General features: G+C 39.9%; 1 protein-coding gene across 3 annotated transcripts in view; it reads right to left on the bottom strand.

Annotated features, from left to right (window-relative positions):
* The window catches only part of LOC139634776 (TANK-binding kinase 1-binding protein 1-like), a 29534-nt gene that overhangs the window by 11052 nt on the left and 4062 nt on the right, over positions 1–14420 (bottom strand). The window contains exons 2-6 of one of the 3 annotated variants that reach the window (XM_071501422.1): positions 6248–6488; positions 5934–6065; positions 3720–3824; positions 3459–3609; positions 2838–3031 (exon numbers count right to left, since the gene is read on the bottom strand). In XM_071501422.1, the coding sequence (XP_071357523.1) occupies positions 2838–3031; positions 3459–3609; positions 3720–3824; positions 5934–6065; positions 6248–6478 (813 nt within the window). In that variant the 5' untranslated portion in view covers positions 6479–6488. The remainder of the gene's footprint in view (positions 1–2837; positions 3032–3458; positions 3610–3719; positions 3825–5933; positions 6066–6247; positions 6489–14420) is intronic. The other 2 variants (XM_071501421.1, XM_071501420.1) reach the window with 2 other exon arrangements.

The raw sequence follows: 14420 nt of genomic DNA, 5'->3' as shown, positions 1-14420 counted from the left end.
GACTGTGATTAACACTAAGGTGTGAATCCTGGACTCTCTGTCTCACATGCACACACACACACAAACAAAGGTTTTCCTCTCTCCCTCTTTAAATAACAGAATCATAAATTAGGCTACAAGCCACATTGCAGTCCTGTCTAGAAACCAGCAGTTTACTCTTCACAGACACAGATCTGAGTAAAATCATGAAATCAACTATCTAACTATTCTGGAGCCAATGTGATGTTTGTGTAATAAGTCAATCCCTAAATTTCTATCCTCAAGAATTGCTGAAATGTAACATATAGATTTAAAGATAACATATTTCATATGACCATACTATCACCATCCCTCACACAAGGTAACAGACACTACACTGTCTTTATTATTATTACCATTAAAATTAAAGGTCTGCGGTGTAACCCACACCTATTTATGATTAGCTTTAGAAAACATTGATTATGTTGTTTGATCAGTTAACCACTTTTATTATAATTACTTTATTCATTTATTAATGCCATTAGGTTTATATGTTGTGTCCTTTAATGTTTTATGGACATGGTCGTAGATGGATGTGTTAAGTTTTATATATAAACTTCAGATTAAGCAATTCAAAAGTTCTATAGAAAGTTACTCTCTCCTTAAGTTGAAACAAAAGGAGAAGACGGGTTACACTGCTGAAATGTGTGTCAACCCCCAGGGGATAAAACTGTTGTGATTGTAACACATCTTGCATCTTGCCTTCTGGCTTTTTGCCACCACTGTTGCAATCTGTGAAGCTTTGCCTCTGTCTCTTTGCACTTCGTCTTGTCAGCATCTTCATTGCCTTTTGTCTGTCACGTCCTCCAAGTAACTTTTCTTAGTTTACATGCGCAATCTTTCATTTTTATAAGCCAAGTCAAAACCAACTGAACCAAGCAGCAGAATTGTCTCAGACTATTTTTGTGACTTTAAAATTTATTTTCACAATTCTGATTTTTTAATTTGAGTTGCTTTGCCAATGCCAGTCTCCTCTACAATATGGCCTAAAGTTGAGTAATTAGAGCATTATCTTGCATCAACCCGCAAGAGATGCAGGCAGATAAAAAGATCTGCCCAAGACCGCCTGCAGAGAAGCCTGCAAAGAAATTACATGTGCCCCAAAAAGAAAGTCTGCTGGCAGATTTCACCTGACGCTGAAACCACAGAGAGAAACCAGGAAGATCCACCAGAGTCCGCCGTCAAGATTATCACTCAGCTACTTGGGTTCCAGCCAGGTCTCTAGCTACAGTGCAACTCACAGTAGGCAAGATCTTAACATTTTACTCATGACAGTGTTGATGTCGAGATGAAATAATATTCAGTCATCAGATTCCATTTGTATACATACTAGTAGCTCATCATTTAGTTGTGTATTTAGAAATAGCTACCACATATTAATTCCCACCATTGCCCAATTCATTAACCCGTTTTGTTAATGAATTGGGGCGAACAATTGTTGCCACATAGACTTCACTACTTCCTTCATTCCATCTCTTTATCCTTTACACCTGCAAATTCACATGCCTTGTTAGCTCATTAACTAGTCTATCTGCTATCATCTTGACAAAAGATCATCAATAGGAAGACAGGGTAGTAGCATGATAATCAAATAATTATCTTCAGCACCAGCACTTAACTATTTCAAATTAATGAACCCAAGATCTAATTTTGAGTAAACACTGTTTTGTTTTCTTTTTATTCCACCCTGGAGTTAACTGTGAGCACAGCTCTCGTTTTGCCCCACTGGCAACAATTGTTGCTGGTGCCCCATTCAACGAGGATTTAAAATTATAACAATCTGGCCTTGGTATGCTACAACAGGTTGTAGTTTATCAATATATCAGAACTCCAACATTCAACCAAACTGTTAAAGTACTATTACTACTAGTACTAAGTATCAACTCAGATATGGATCTTGGGAAAAGTAAATCACCAAAGTGAGCTTTTAATTAAATACAGCTTTGAGTAGTGACTATTTTAACAACCCTTCTCGGTGCTGCATTCATCTGAGGATAGTAAACTGTTGCAAAGCATTGTGTTGATGAGCTATGTTGCAGGAACATCAAACCCTTAAAGGTTAAAGCTTGTCTTATTTTTATTTTTCTTATTGTCGGCGAATGTCATGAATAAACCAAAAATTATGGTGTTAAAACTATTCACAAACAAATGTTAAGTAACTCATTAAGCACAATGCCCAGATAAATGCAGAGTGATTTGAATCTGTAAATCTGTATCCATAGCTGTGCCTCTAGTTTACAACTTGTATATCATCATTTGTATGTCACCTTAGGATTTTTCATTTCAAATATATTTGTGAGTCTCAGCAAATTCATGTGGATCCTTTTAAGACTGTTCTACCACTACACAGAATCTGCAAATACAAATTATGCTTTTCATCCCATAATCTAAAGAGGATAAGAAAAGCACTTCACTTTTTGAACTGGTCAAAATGTCTTAACCACTTGTGCATATTTAAATCAATATCATATTGAGGACTGACTCTTGCAATATTTGGAGTGTACCTGCACAACATGAACAACATTATATATACAGTATATATATCGTGGGCCCCAAAAGTCTGAGACCACTTTCCCAGGGGAAGGAGAGACATTATGCATCAGTGAACAGGTCAGTGAAGTTCTTGTTATTTTGTTTATTCATTAAACTCAAACATTTTTATTCACCACACATCATTAGTTAAATAAAGAGTGAATTAGTAATAGACTTCTGTTGCACTGTGGCTGTCAAATATGCCAAAATGGCCAGACTGAAGGCTTAAGGTGGAGATAATAGTTCTAACAGTACAACAAGTACAAACATCTGAGCATCAGACCTACCTGTCTTTGTGCCTCCTGTAGCTGGGCTACCTCCTGCTGCAGCCTCTGAAGCTCAGCCCTCAGCTCTTTCTCCCTCTGATAGGCTCCCTCGACCTGGTGCCGTGCCCCCTCCAGTTCAGCCTCCAGTCGCTGCAGCTTCAGGTCTGACAAGGCGTCCAGACTGCGGGAGCTCTGCAGCGTCGGCCCACGACCCTCTGACAACACCAAACATTATCTATCTGTTTTTCTGTCCAGTCACTGCTCTACAGTAATATGAAAGGTGGCTAGAGAAACCATCCCTGGAGGTCTACGACACCACCTATATCACCAGCGACAGCTGACATTTTAGGTGTCAAAAATCAATGGTAGCCATCTAGAAATGAGAGGGTGCTTTTCTCTACCTCTGTCTGAAATCAAGGCCTGAATTTAGTCAACTTCTGTGGTATGAAGAGATTAGAGGGTCAATTTGGGTGACCCAAGCTTTAGGTTAGTGATATTAGCTGCTGATAAATGGCAGGTAGAAGCTACTTATACATTATGAGTGGCTTTCAGTAACTACTTATTACTTGTATTATTCCTCATCCTACTACTGCTAATACTACTATGATCTGATTGGGTCTACTTCTGATCCAAATGACCCACCTCTGGGTACGTCCAGACTAGCATGGAGTTGAGACTGATGTGTGTCTTTGCTGTGGAGTTGAGCACTGAGTTTCTGAAGAGAAGTTTCTCTCTGTCTGAGAGCCGACTCCAAACTGCAGATCCTCTCCACGTGCTGCTCTGCTAGAGTTGTCTGACACACACACACACACACACACACACACACACACACACACATAGCATAAAATATTACAATAAAGCCTATGTGTGTGTGTGTGTGTGTGTGTGTGTGTGTGTTTTCACCATCTTGTCTAAGTCTCTCTGGACATTGCTTTTCTCCAAGTGAATCTTCTCATAAGCCTGGATGACTTCCTCCAACCTCTCCTCTCTTTCCTTACTCTTCTGAAGCTGAAAAAAAGAAACAAGAGGAATCTTTTCATCAACTGAAAGAACGACAGGACAAGTCAGACAGGACAAGAAGCATGAGCAGTCAGGCAATTAGATTAGTCCACGTTTAAACTAACCTCCAGTTTAGTCAACCTTTTTATTAGAGAGCTTTTATGCTCCCTAGAAAGAAGAAAATGAAAAAGAACACAACCTCAAAAGGAGGTGAAGGGACAGATGGGATGCTAGGGCCAGGGACCCCATTTTCAAATGAATAGCAAAATCCATAAAGTACCTTGGAATCCACATCTCTTCAAACTTAAATGAATTATTCAAACAACTATATGTCCCTACTGCAAGAAATAAAAGACAGTCTGGAAAGATGGAACTCAATACCATAATCCTAAATTGGCTGAATATCAACAGATAAAATGAACATCATGCCAAAAATAAACTACCTCTTTTCCATGACCCCTGTCACCCTCCTCTCTCAACAGTGCAGTCACCAAATTCAACTGGAAAAATAAAAAATCATGAATTCAACTATCCAGTCTTTTTAATTAAAAAATATGGTGGACTTGGGGCCCCAAATTTCTTTCTCTACTTTCTCTCACATCAATTACTTATACATCCCAACACTGGACAAATAATATCAACTCACCATGGCTAGAAATAGAAAATAACTTAACTAATGAACTCAGCATCAAATACCTCCCATTTATAGCTCAAGACCTTCAACCATATCCAAAAAGAATATGACATCCTTAATCATTGCCACTTCCAGTATATTCAACTAAGAGAAGTCATAAAGAAAACAATCAACCTCAAAGAGTGGATCGCCTAGACGTGGCGGATGGGGGTCCCCCTGACTGACCTCTGGGCAACATATTGGGGTTCTTGGTCGGGGCGGCCTGGGGAAGGACCTGGCAGGACCTCCTCCCTCTCTCTTTCAGGGATAGGAGGAAAAAAAAGGCGCATCTTTCCTCAGAGGACAGACCCCCTCCAAAATGGTCTGGGGATTGCCCAAAGTAGGGGAGAAAAAAAAAAAACATTTCCAAAACCCTCCAATCCACAGGAAAGTAGTGAGGAAAAAGGGGTATGGGGTCGCCCTGGCTGTCTGCGGTGCAGGCCCGCAGCACAGTTGCTGGATGGTTGGGCTGGTACCCTCACACCTAGCCTCCGGCATAAAATCCATCACTGTTTAAGACCCACTTCCTGCTTTAGCTTTGATCTTATGGAAATTGAGAGTTTGTTTGCAATATACAGTATATGATCAACTGGCTGCTTGTGTTTCTTGGCCCTTACACCTTTGTTGCAATGTGACTGTGGTCCCAGATCTCAGCAATTTCTTTGTTTAGTCATACTGAGTCATACAAGTTTTAATGACCTCAAATTCTTTATGCTGTGCTACGCATAACATAAAGGGTAAAGTCTGTACGCAGAGGCTAAACTAAGGTTCAACAGATTACAGTTTAGATACATTTAATCCAAGTAGGTCGTTTTGGTTTATTGTGCTCATCATTATGCCCAGTGATAACTGATTGGCTGATCTAGATAATACTATTAACTGGGACTCAGGGTTAGCCTATGCCTTTTTGGAACTGGAGACACTTTATCTGAATTGTATCACACTTTACTTTGGTGCCAGAGCAGACACACTCAAAAACCAGTTGACGGCTTGGCATGGATATGTGGTTAGTTTTCTGATACATCTGCTTCAGGTGTCAGAGAGAGAGCACACAGGTAAGAAATTAGACAAGTGAAAAATTAAAACTAAACAGAAACTGACACTTTATTTGGTCCTTATTTTCCTGGTTTGCATACAAAACTGAAAATAGCAGATACAATTTAAGGAACAGTTTAAGGGCAGAACTGGCTCCAGTTGCAGTTGTATGCTCAGCATGAATGAAGTGCTGATTCTTTCCCGGCAGTGCTGACATGACCCTGCCTGCCTGAACATTTGTTGCTGGTTAAATATGCAAATGGAATGAATGAATCTTGAAATGGAAGAGAATGTGCAGAACTTGCAGCTGCTATATTATCTCTGTTGAGTAACTGTCACTTAACTAATGGTATTAATACAACTTAATACAATTATTATCAAGCAATTGCAGTGACAGTATTGCTATGTACCTCCTGAGTGAGAGAGTTGATCCTCTGTTGTAGGTTGGTGGTTTCTGATTGGATTACAGTGGTGTCCTTGATGATGGGCTCACAGGAATAACACAATATCCTCTCCTCCCCAAATTCACTGATCATGGGAAACTGGAGGGGTAGAGAAAAAAGGAGAGGAGCTTCCCAGAAATAATGCATTTACATCTTTAAAAGTCTCCATTCTGTTATATTGCATTCTATACTGCATGTGTAAATGAATGTGTGTGTGTGTGTGTGTGTGTGTGTGTATGTGTGTGTGTGTGTGTGTGTTGCTCTCTGCTGCTGTTCTCCACCTTGACCTCGTAGTGTTTCAGCTTCCTCTTGATGCTACTGTTCTCCCTCTCCAGACTGGCTAGCCGGGTCTTAATGTCATGGTAGGCAGCAGCTAGGGCCAATCCTGATGCTGGGTACATGTCCTCTGGCAGCCGATTGGCTGACCAGCTGATCTCAGGTACACCCACATCATCTCTCAGCCCCTCTCCTCCTCCCAGCAGGCCCAGCTCTCCTCTGCCGAATAGATCCATTATCAGTTAGCTGTAGCAGAGGGAAAGAAAGAGTTCAAGTTGATCTGTAGAAAATGTAGTAAAGGAAACATGGACAGGACTTTGGGCCCAACAGCTCAGTAAGTCACTTTGCACTCTCCACCTCCCATAGTAGTGGCAATAAATCTGCTAAGCCCCATGTTCTGGCAAAGATGAAAGTGAGTGTGTACTTGTACTTGCTACATAGTAAGGACCAAAAAAAGTATTTTACTAACAGAGTGAGGACATTTTGGGAAAGTGAGGACATTTTGGCCGGTCCTCACTTTTTGAGACACCTTAAAATCACATTTTGAGGGCTAAGACTTGGTTTTAGAGTTATGGTTAGAATTAGGTTTAGGTTAAGGTTAGGGTTAGGGTTAGGGTTAGGCACTCAGTTGTGATGGTTAAGGTTAGGGTAAGGGGCTAGGGAATGCATTATGTCAATGAGTGTCCTCACAAAGATGGAAGTATGTGTATGTGTGTGTGTGTGTGTGTGTGTGTGTGTGTGTGTGTGTGTGTGTGTGTGTGTGTGTGTGTGTGTGTGCGTTCATCAAACTGCAGCCAGGAGCTCACTGAGCCTGCCGGCCAAAGGTTTGGTGTTTCCCATCTGCTGCTGTGAAGTACTCCTGCCCCCTGCCTCTCACCGGCGGTTTCCATGGTTACAGAGAAAACTGATAACAACTGACAAAACATAGAGAGAAACAAACAGGAGAACAGTGCGCTCGGTGCTGAGTTGGCCAAAGTAAAAGAGGATGCTAAGTACAGAGATAGGAACTTGACCTGGCAAGACACCTGACAGACCTGCATTGAAAAAGACTAAGACCATAAACTCATGAGGAAAACATTTACTGAGGTAATAAATCAAGTGAGAAGTAAAGACATTTTCACATCAAAATCAGTACAATCTGACTTCTTTTTGTAACCAGTGGAGGTGCCCCCTATGGTCATTAGATAGGATGCAGGTTTAAGGCTCTTCAGCATTGGCTTCACTTTTCAGTCTATGTCCATTTGTATATACAGTCTATGACTCCAATAAAAGTGAAAGTTGTTCAGTCATTTTTTTACTTGAATTAAAGTACTGGAGTACTTGCTTTCAAAAATACTTGTGTTCAAAAGTACATTTTTTTTTTATATCAACACATTATTGTATTGTTCTACATCTACAGAACCTAATAACCTAATGACAACCTACTGAATGACTGATTGCCTGTAGAACCTGCAGAATGAAAAGCTTGTAGAATATGATACAAAGACTGTGGAAATAAACATAAAACAAAACTGACTCAACAAAAGGAACTGTTTTCCATCCATCCACCCATTTTCTATACTGCTTATCCGAACCGGGTCTCAGAAGGTGGGAGCCAATCTCAGCTGACAGTGGGTGAGAGCGGGGTCAGGATGACAGTCTATCACAGGGCTGATATATAGAGACAAACAATCATTCACACCTATGGGCAATTTTGAGTCACCAATAAACCCAACGTGCATGTCTTTGGACTGTGGGAGGAAGCCGAAGTACCTGGAGGGAACCCATGCAGACACAGGGAGAGCGTGCAAACTCCAAACAGAAAGGCCCCAGGCCTGGAGTTCAAGCCCAGAACCTTCTTCATGTGAGCCACAGCAACAGCCACTGCACCACCGTGCCACCCAGAGCTGTTTTTGTTTTTTGTTTTTTTTGTAGACTGTGATGAAGTTTGGTTATGGTAAACACAGCAAACATTTAAAATGAAAGGAATCTTTCTTTGTTTCTTTAATTTAAAACATGGACTTAAGATAAGGCCATTGTGCTCTGGTGAAGAATTTTCTGCCTCATCTTTACCTATCGTAGCTATCATTAGGATACTGCCAGATTCAAACTGAGCTGTTCAAAAATGCAGTAAGCACAAAATTACTGACAGTGTAGGAGTTGGCTGTGATTGGTTTTTCTCCTGTGATGAAGACAATGTATGACCTACCACATTTTTCAAAATAAAATATAATTCATTCCACAGATAAGTACTTTATAGAAATGTACTGGAATCAAAAGTACAATATTTGTCTTTTAAGTTTCCGATAAAAATGATTCCCATGTAAAGAAAAGATACTGGAAAAATTTACTTTAGTACAGTACTCAAGTAAATGTACTTTGTTTCTCTCCACTCCTGGTAACAAGTAAGGGAATGCATTACTTTTGCTGCTGAGTAATTAGTTAAATATGGTTATTACTTTTTCAACTAGAATGGCACTCCAGGACTGCCAGGGCCAAACATTTCCTTCAACCAGATGTGGATTATGATTTGGATCTCTCCAACTTGTACAACTCACAGATCTGAACACTGTAAACAAGTCTGATTTTTTTATGTCAGGATCCACACATTATTTCTTGAGCAATTGATGGAAATGTTAAAAAATATTTAGGACAGTAATAAAAAAAAATCCTGGATCTGTCCTAAATGGATTCTCCCCTGGTCCATGACCCATCCCTCCACCACGTATTGCTAACTAACAGACAAACATGAGTGGAGCTTCTTGGTGGAGGTCATAAGTAATGTGTAATTGATTAGTATTAATTTCAATTAACTTGCCCAACGCTACCTTTAAAAGCTATTTTGACTGTTTTTCAGCAACTTGCTTCATTCCAAAATACTGAAAACATGCATAATTATGCTTTGACAACATTGTGGCAACATATTTTCTACAACCCTGTTGTGAGCACATCCTGTTTATTTGTCAATGGGAAACCTGTCTATGAAAAACTGTCACATGAAAGGGATCTTTGGGTCTTTTCCTTTTAGGTCTGTGGACATGTTGGTGAATTTTGGTGAGGATTGACCCAGTGTGTTTGAAGTATCCTTACAGGCAGCTTGTCCCAGTGCAGTTACTGAGGGCCATCTCCAGTTCTGAAGCCAGTGACAGTGTTATGGACATTGTACAATAAAATATAATAGTGAAGGTGATACAATTCTGATCATTTCAACTGAACAATTGTAACTCTCCCTCTCTCTGTACACTATTACTCCCATGGTCTGTGTGTGTGTGTGTGTGTGTGTGTGTGTGTGTGTGTGTGCATGTGTATGGAGCCTAAAGACAGCTACAGCAGCAGAGAGGAAGAGAGGTCAAAGCATCTCTCTGTAGATTACTCCCACTCTTACAGCCCACAGACTCTCTCTCTCTCTCTTTCACACACACACACACACACATGTTCAACCCACATGCTGCTTGTGTCTATCGTCTATCTGTCCAAATCTTGCTCTACATCTCCATCTATTATTTTTTTGCACACACACTGTGCCAGCCGAGGGCAGATCAAAGTGGGGCCATATGGTTGTTTTATTTATTAATGGACTAACGGTCCACATTACCCACAATCCCCTGCAGTCAAACACAAAACCCAGTGGACTGCCTCATCATCATGGTAAAAGAGACCATACAACATTAAGTATTTTTACTGTATTTGTTATCAACCATATTTTTTCAACATTCTTCTGAATTCTTATGTCTGTGAAAGTTGTCAGTCATCCAGGTCATGATTATCCAAGAAATGTTGAATTGAGGATATCTGAACTTGGTTCAGGTGTGTTTATTCTGCTTCACCACAAGAAAGGTACAAAAGCGGAATGGGGGGACATAGTTGACACTGTTGTCCAGCAGCAGAAGTAGTAATAGAGCCAAATCAACATCTGTGTAAAAGGGAAAGCCGGTATTGCCTGATGGGAGTTTGAGAGTGTGACGTTTTTATGACGTAATAAGTGTGCGACCCAGCAGCTTTGCTTGCATTTGAAGAGTAGTCAAAATGTGCACGACTAGCAAACCACCAGCTCCAAGATTGTTGCTTTGAAAGTAACACTGGCATGCTGGACATTTTTAAAGATATGGCATACATCACACTAGATCCTGACGCAGGATTTGTGTGTAAAAGGGACTACTGACTGGTGGGGAGACTCGGGTGTTTAACCTCTGTGGGGTCAAGGCTACGTCCACACCACTGAATTTTAGTTTTATAACGCTTCTCTTTGCTTGTTTATGCTCGGCGTCCTTTATTGGCTGTTTCGAATTACTTCAAAAACATTTTCTTAATGAATCCTACAAATTTTGTCCAATCCTCACAAAATACAAAAGTATTAGGATTAACTAGAAAAGGGCAATTTGTTTTGTACTGTTTCCATATAACTGCTTGCCAGATTTTTTTGATGTGGCCTACATAAACTGCCTTTAGAAAAAGAGCTGCACTCAGGTTTTGCTGCTGAAGATACAAGCTGCAACTGAACATTGACACAGTAGGCTCTATTTTAACGATCCAAAGTGTCGGGCGCAAGTACATTTGTGTCCATGTCACATTTGCTATTTCAAAAAACAGTTTCTGCGCCATGCGCATGATTCAAAAGGGTTGTTCTTAGTCTCTTTATTATTCATGGGAGTGTTTTGGGCATAACATACAATAAACCAATCAGAGTTCCATCTCCCATTCCCTTTAAAAGTCAGGCACACTTGCACCTCATTTTAAGAAGAAAATGACAACTGTGTCAGTCTGAAACTAGCTGCACTTCTCACTGCTTTAGCTTAATATCAAGACTTTTCCAGTAACAGAAGGCAAGCTGAAATTAATTGAATTGAATTGAGAAAGAAAGAAAGAAAGAACGAAAGAAAGAAAGAAAGAAAGAAAGAAAGAAAGAAAAAAGAAAGAAAGAACGAAAGAAAGAAAGAAAGAAAGAAAGAAAGAAAGAAAGAAAGAAAGAAAGAAAGCTGCTCAGTTATAATAAGAGCAAAGCGAGGAGATATGAGGAAAAAGAGACAGAGAGACAGTCCTTGAGGACATAGCATTATACTGTATCTGAAAGCACAACTGAAGGCAAACTCTGTGTATGTATGTACACACACACACACACACACACACACACACATATATGCACATATACAAAAGAGACATGGATGAAGATTTCACCCAGAATCCAAACTGAAAAAAGAAACTGAAAACTGAAATTGAAAATGCGAATAAATTATCATCATATTACTCAGGATAATCACCATAACTTAACATAAAAAAAGAAAAAGGAAATTGAATATTGAAATTTACTACTGAGAAATGGCAATTTGAAAATGAACAGTGAAATCTGAAAATCTAAGATAAAAAAAGGAAAAGCTTAAATGGAATTTCCCTTTAATCTGTGTACCTTCTGTGCAGTCGATTATTGTTTTGAAATCAGAACTCAGATAATGAAAACAGCTACACTTTAAAATACAAAAAAGAATAAGGGAAAAACTATTGTTTGGGCATTTCTTTGGCCATTTTTTAAAGCGGCTAAAACACGTTTTTACAGACGTCCCTGTCCACAGCAGCACATCACTCAGCTTCAGCTTCTGTGGAGCTGATCTGAATCTACTGCAGGTAATACACTGACTTTAGATAAGTACCTCACACAACCCCACGTAAAATAACCTGAACTATCACTTTAAGGTGTTATTCTACTGCTCAGCAGTGATGATTCATGTTTATATGCAGACCTGAGATGGATGTGAACATTTATTTCAAAATGTGCTCTGCAAAATGAAGAAAAAACTGAAATAACTGCACACAGACAGATTCATTCTTATTTTCCACATGTCCCTGTATTCCTTATTCTCAAAAGCCAAAAATGAAAATAAAATTCATTATTGAGCCATTTAATTACTGTACAACAACCACTGAGGTCAGAGCCAGGTCAGCCACCAAGTAGTTGCAAGGGAAGACCTCTCCACATCACACCAAATCTGCCCTGGTGTTCAGACTGCTGCAGGACCAACCTGCCACTCTTCACACACAACTATGTTACGTACAACTTGAAATGTAAAAAGAAAGAGATATTCAGTTCAGCTTTAAATTTGACTTTATAGTTTCCTCTTTCTGTTTAACATTTAATTATGGGCTAAGTAATAAAATAATAATTATTTATTTGGCATTTTCTATTTTCCTTTTAAATTTTTGGGTAAAATCACCCTCAGAGACAAAGAGGACAACTTAAAATAAGGGTGAGAGAAACACAGAGATATGAGAGGGGGCATTATAATGAGGATGATGATAGAATATGACATGAGAGACAGCGAGTGAGGTAGAGGGGGTTGGAGAGAATAGATCGAAGTAAATGGAAATGAGGTCAAACTTTCTGTCCTGCCACTGTAGTTATGAGACATTTTCCACACACGGATTCACATGTTTATTGTGAGGACTGTATTTATTTCCACTTGCAATAAAACCCTCCTAAAACATCTGAAATGGGTTCAAACCTTGGTGATGTAAGCCTCCGCATTATTCTTATTCTTATTATTATTCTATTATTCGTCAGCAGACTAATTTGTGTTCATCTTTATTAGATCAATGTCATACACAAACCATTGTCTGTTATGACTTACTAGTCTTATGGTGGCTATGGTAGATATTGCTATGTAACTGATGTTACTGAAACACTGGCTGATGTTAGACAAAAGCGGCAATATTACTTTATGCATGAATTAGTCTCTTCTGATCCATGTTCACCGTCATACAATTTTTTCTTTTCTTTTTTTTAATTAACACATTAAGAATATCTCTTGGGTCAAGAAAATTGATTAAATGCTTTCACTCCCCTTCCTTGAAGCTGGACCAAATCTACATCACTGTAAGAATTTTAGGCCAATTGACAAAGTGTTTTTTTCTTCTTGTTCTTTATATATTTGTAGTCAGGTATTTGTAGTCACTTTGCAGTGTTGTGGGTCATCCTGTGCCCTCTCCTCCCACACATGTATACACAAATACCAACTTAAAGAATGCTCTCCAAACCCCTTTATCTCCCTCTACCTGCTGAAACAAACAATACTGCAGTTCTGTCAAACCACATGTAAAGCAAAGCTCTCTGCTACTCTGCTACTATTGGACTTTTTCCAGCTACTGCACTGGAGAGTGACTGAGCAGACCACCCACCTCCAGCTAGTTTTAGTTTTTCAGATAGAGTGTAGAGAGGGGAAATGACAGGTAAGGCCAAATGAATTTCTGTATAATGCTCTACATTTACTGTCAATGAGTGTGTAGATGTATGCACTGTACATTGCACTCAAAAACTCCACCATGGAACAAACAAAGCAGTGTCCAGTGCATGTACATTACTTTTTGCTAACAATACCAAAATGCAATTTACTCCTCACTATTGAGTGTCCATTTTCTAAGTTAACAATTTTATTTAAATCCCTCTTGTAACAAAACCCACATATTTAATTTCACTCAGAAGCTAAATTGAAGCTAAAGACACTGAAACTCTCGTTTCACTGACCTTCAAGGTCCCATATTGTGTAAAGTGAGATTTTCATGTCTTTTTTTATTATAAAGCAGGTCTAGCTTCTATATTAATACTGTGAAAGCATCAAAGCACTCAGTCCACAGAAAAATGCACACAGCCTGTATTCAGAAACTGAGCTTTATAATTAGCCGTCAGGCCAGCCGTAAGGAGAGGAAAACGTGCCGGTGCGCTTGCGCGTCTCCGCCGGCGCGGACTCCGCACACCTCTCCCAGGTATCTTTCTCTCCAACGTGCGTTCACTGCCCAACAAGCTGGATGAACTTCAGCTACTGGTGCAGAAGAACAGAGACTTTTCTTCATCTTCCGTTCTGTGCTTCACGGAGACGTGGCTGTGTGGATCGATCCGGACTCTGCGCTGGAGCTGGCCGGCTTCCAGCTCTTCAGAGCGGATCGCGACACAGAGCTGTCCGGCAGAACTGTGATACTGTGTAGATACTGTGTGTGGAGTGGACCAACCCGGACTCCTTAGTTATTGTCATTGGTGACTTTAACAAAGGGAACCTCAGCCACGAACTGCCCAAATACAGACAGTTTGTTAATTGCCCGACCAGAGAGGGGAACACTCTGGACCACTGTTAGACCACAATCAGTGGTGCTTATCACGCCGTCCCCCAGGCTGCACTGGGCCACTCTGACCATGTCATGGTCCACCTGATTCCC

Source organism: Trachinotus anak, unplaced genomic scaffold, assembly GCF_046630095.1.
Source record: "Trachinotus anak isolate AG129_WGS33_773 ecotype Australia unplaced genomic scaffold, CSIRO_AGI_Tana_v1 ptg000017l, whole genome shotgun sequence".
Lineage (NCBI taxonomy): Eukaryota > Metazoa > Chordata > Actinopteri > Carangiformes > Carangidae > Trachinotus > Trachinotus anak.
This window is presented reverse-complemented; position numbering and strand designations above follow the sequence as displayed.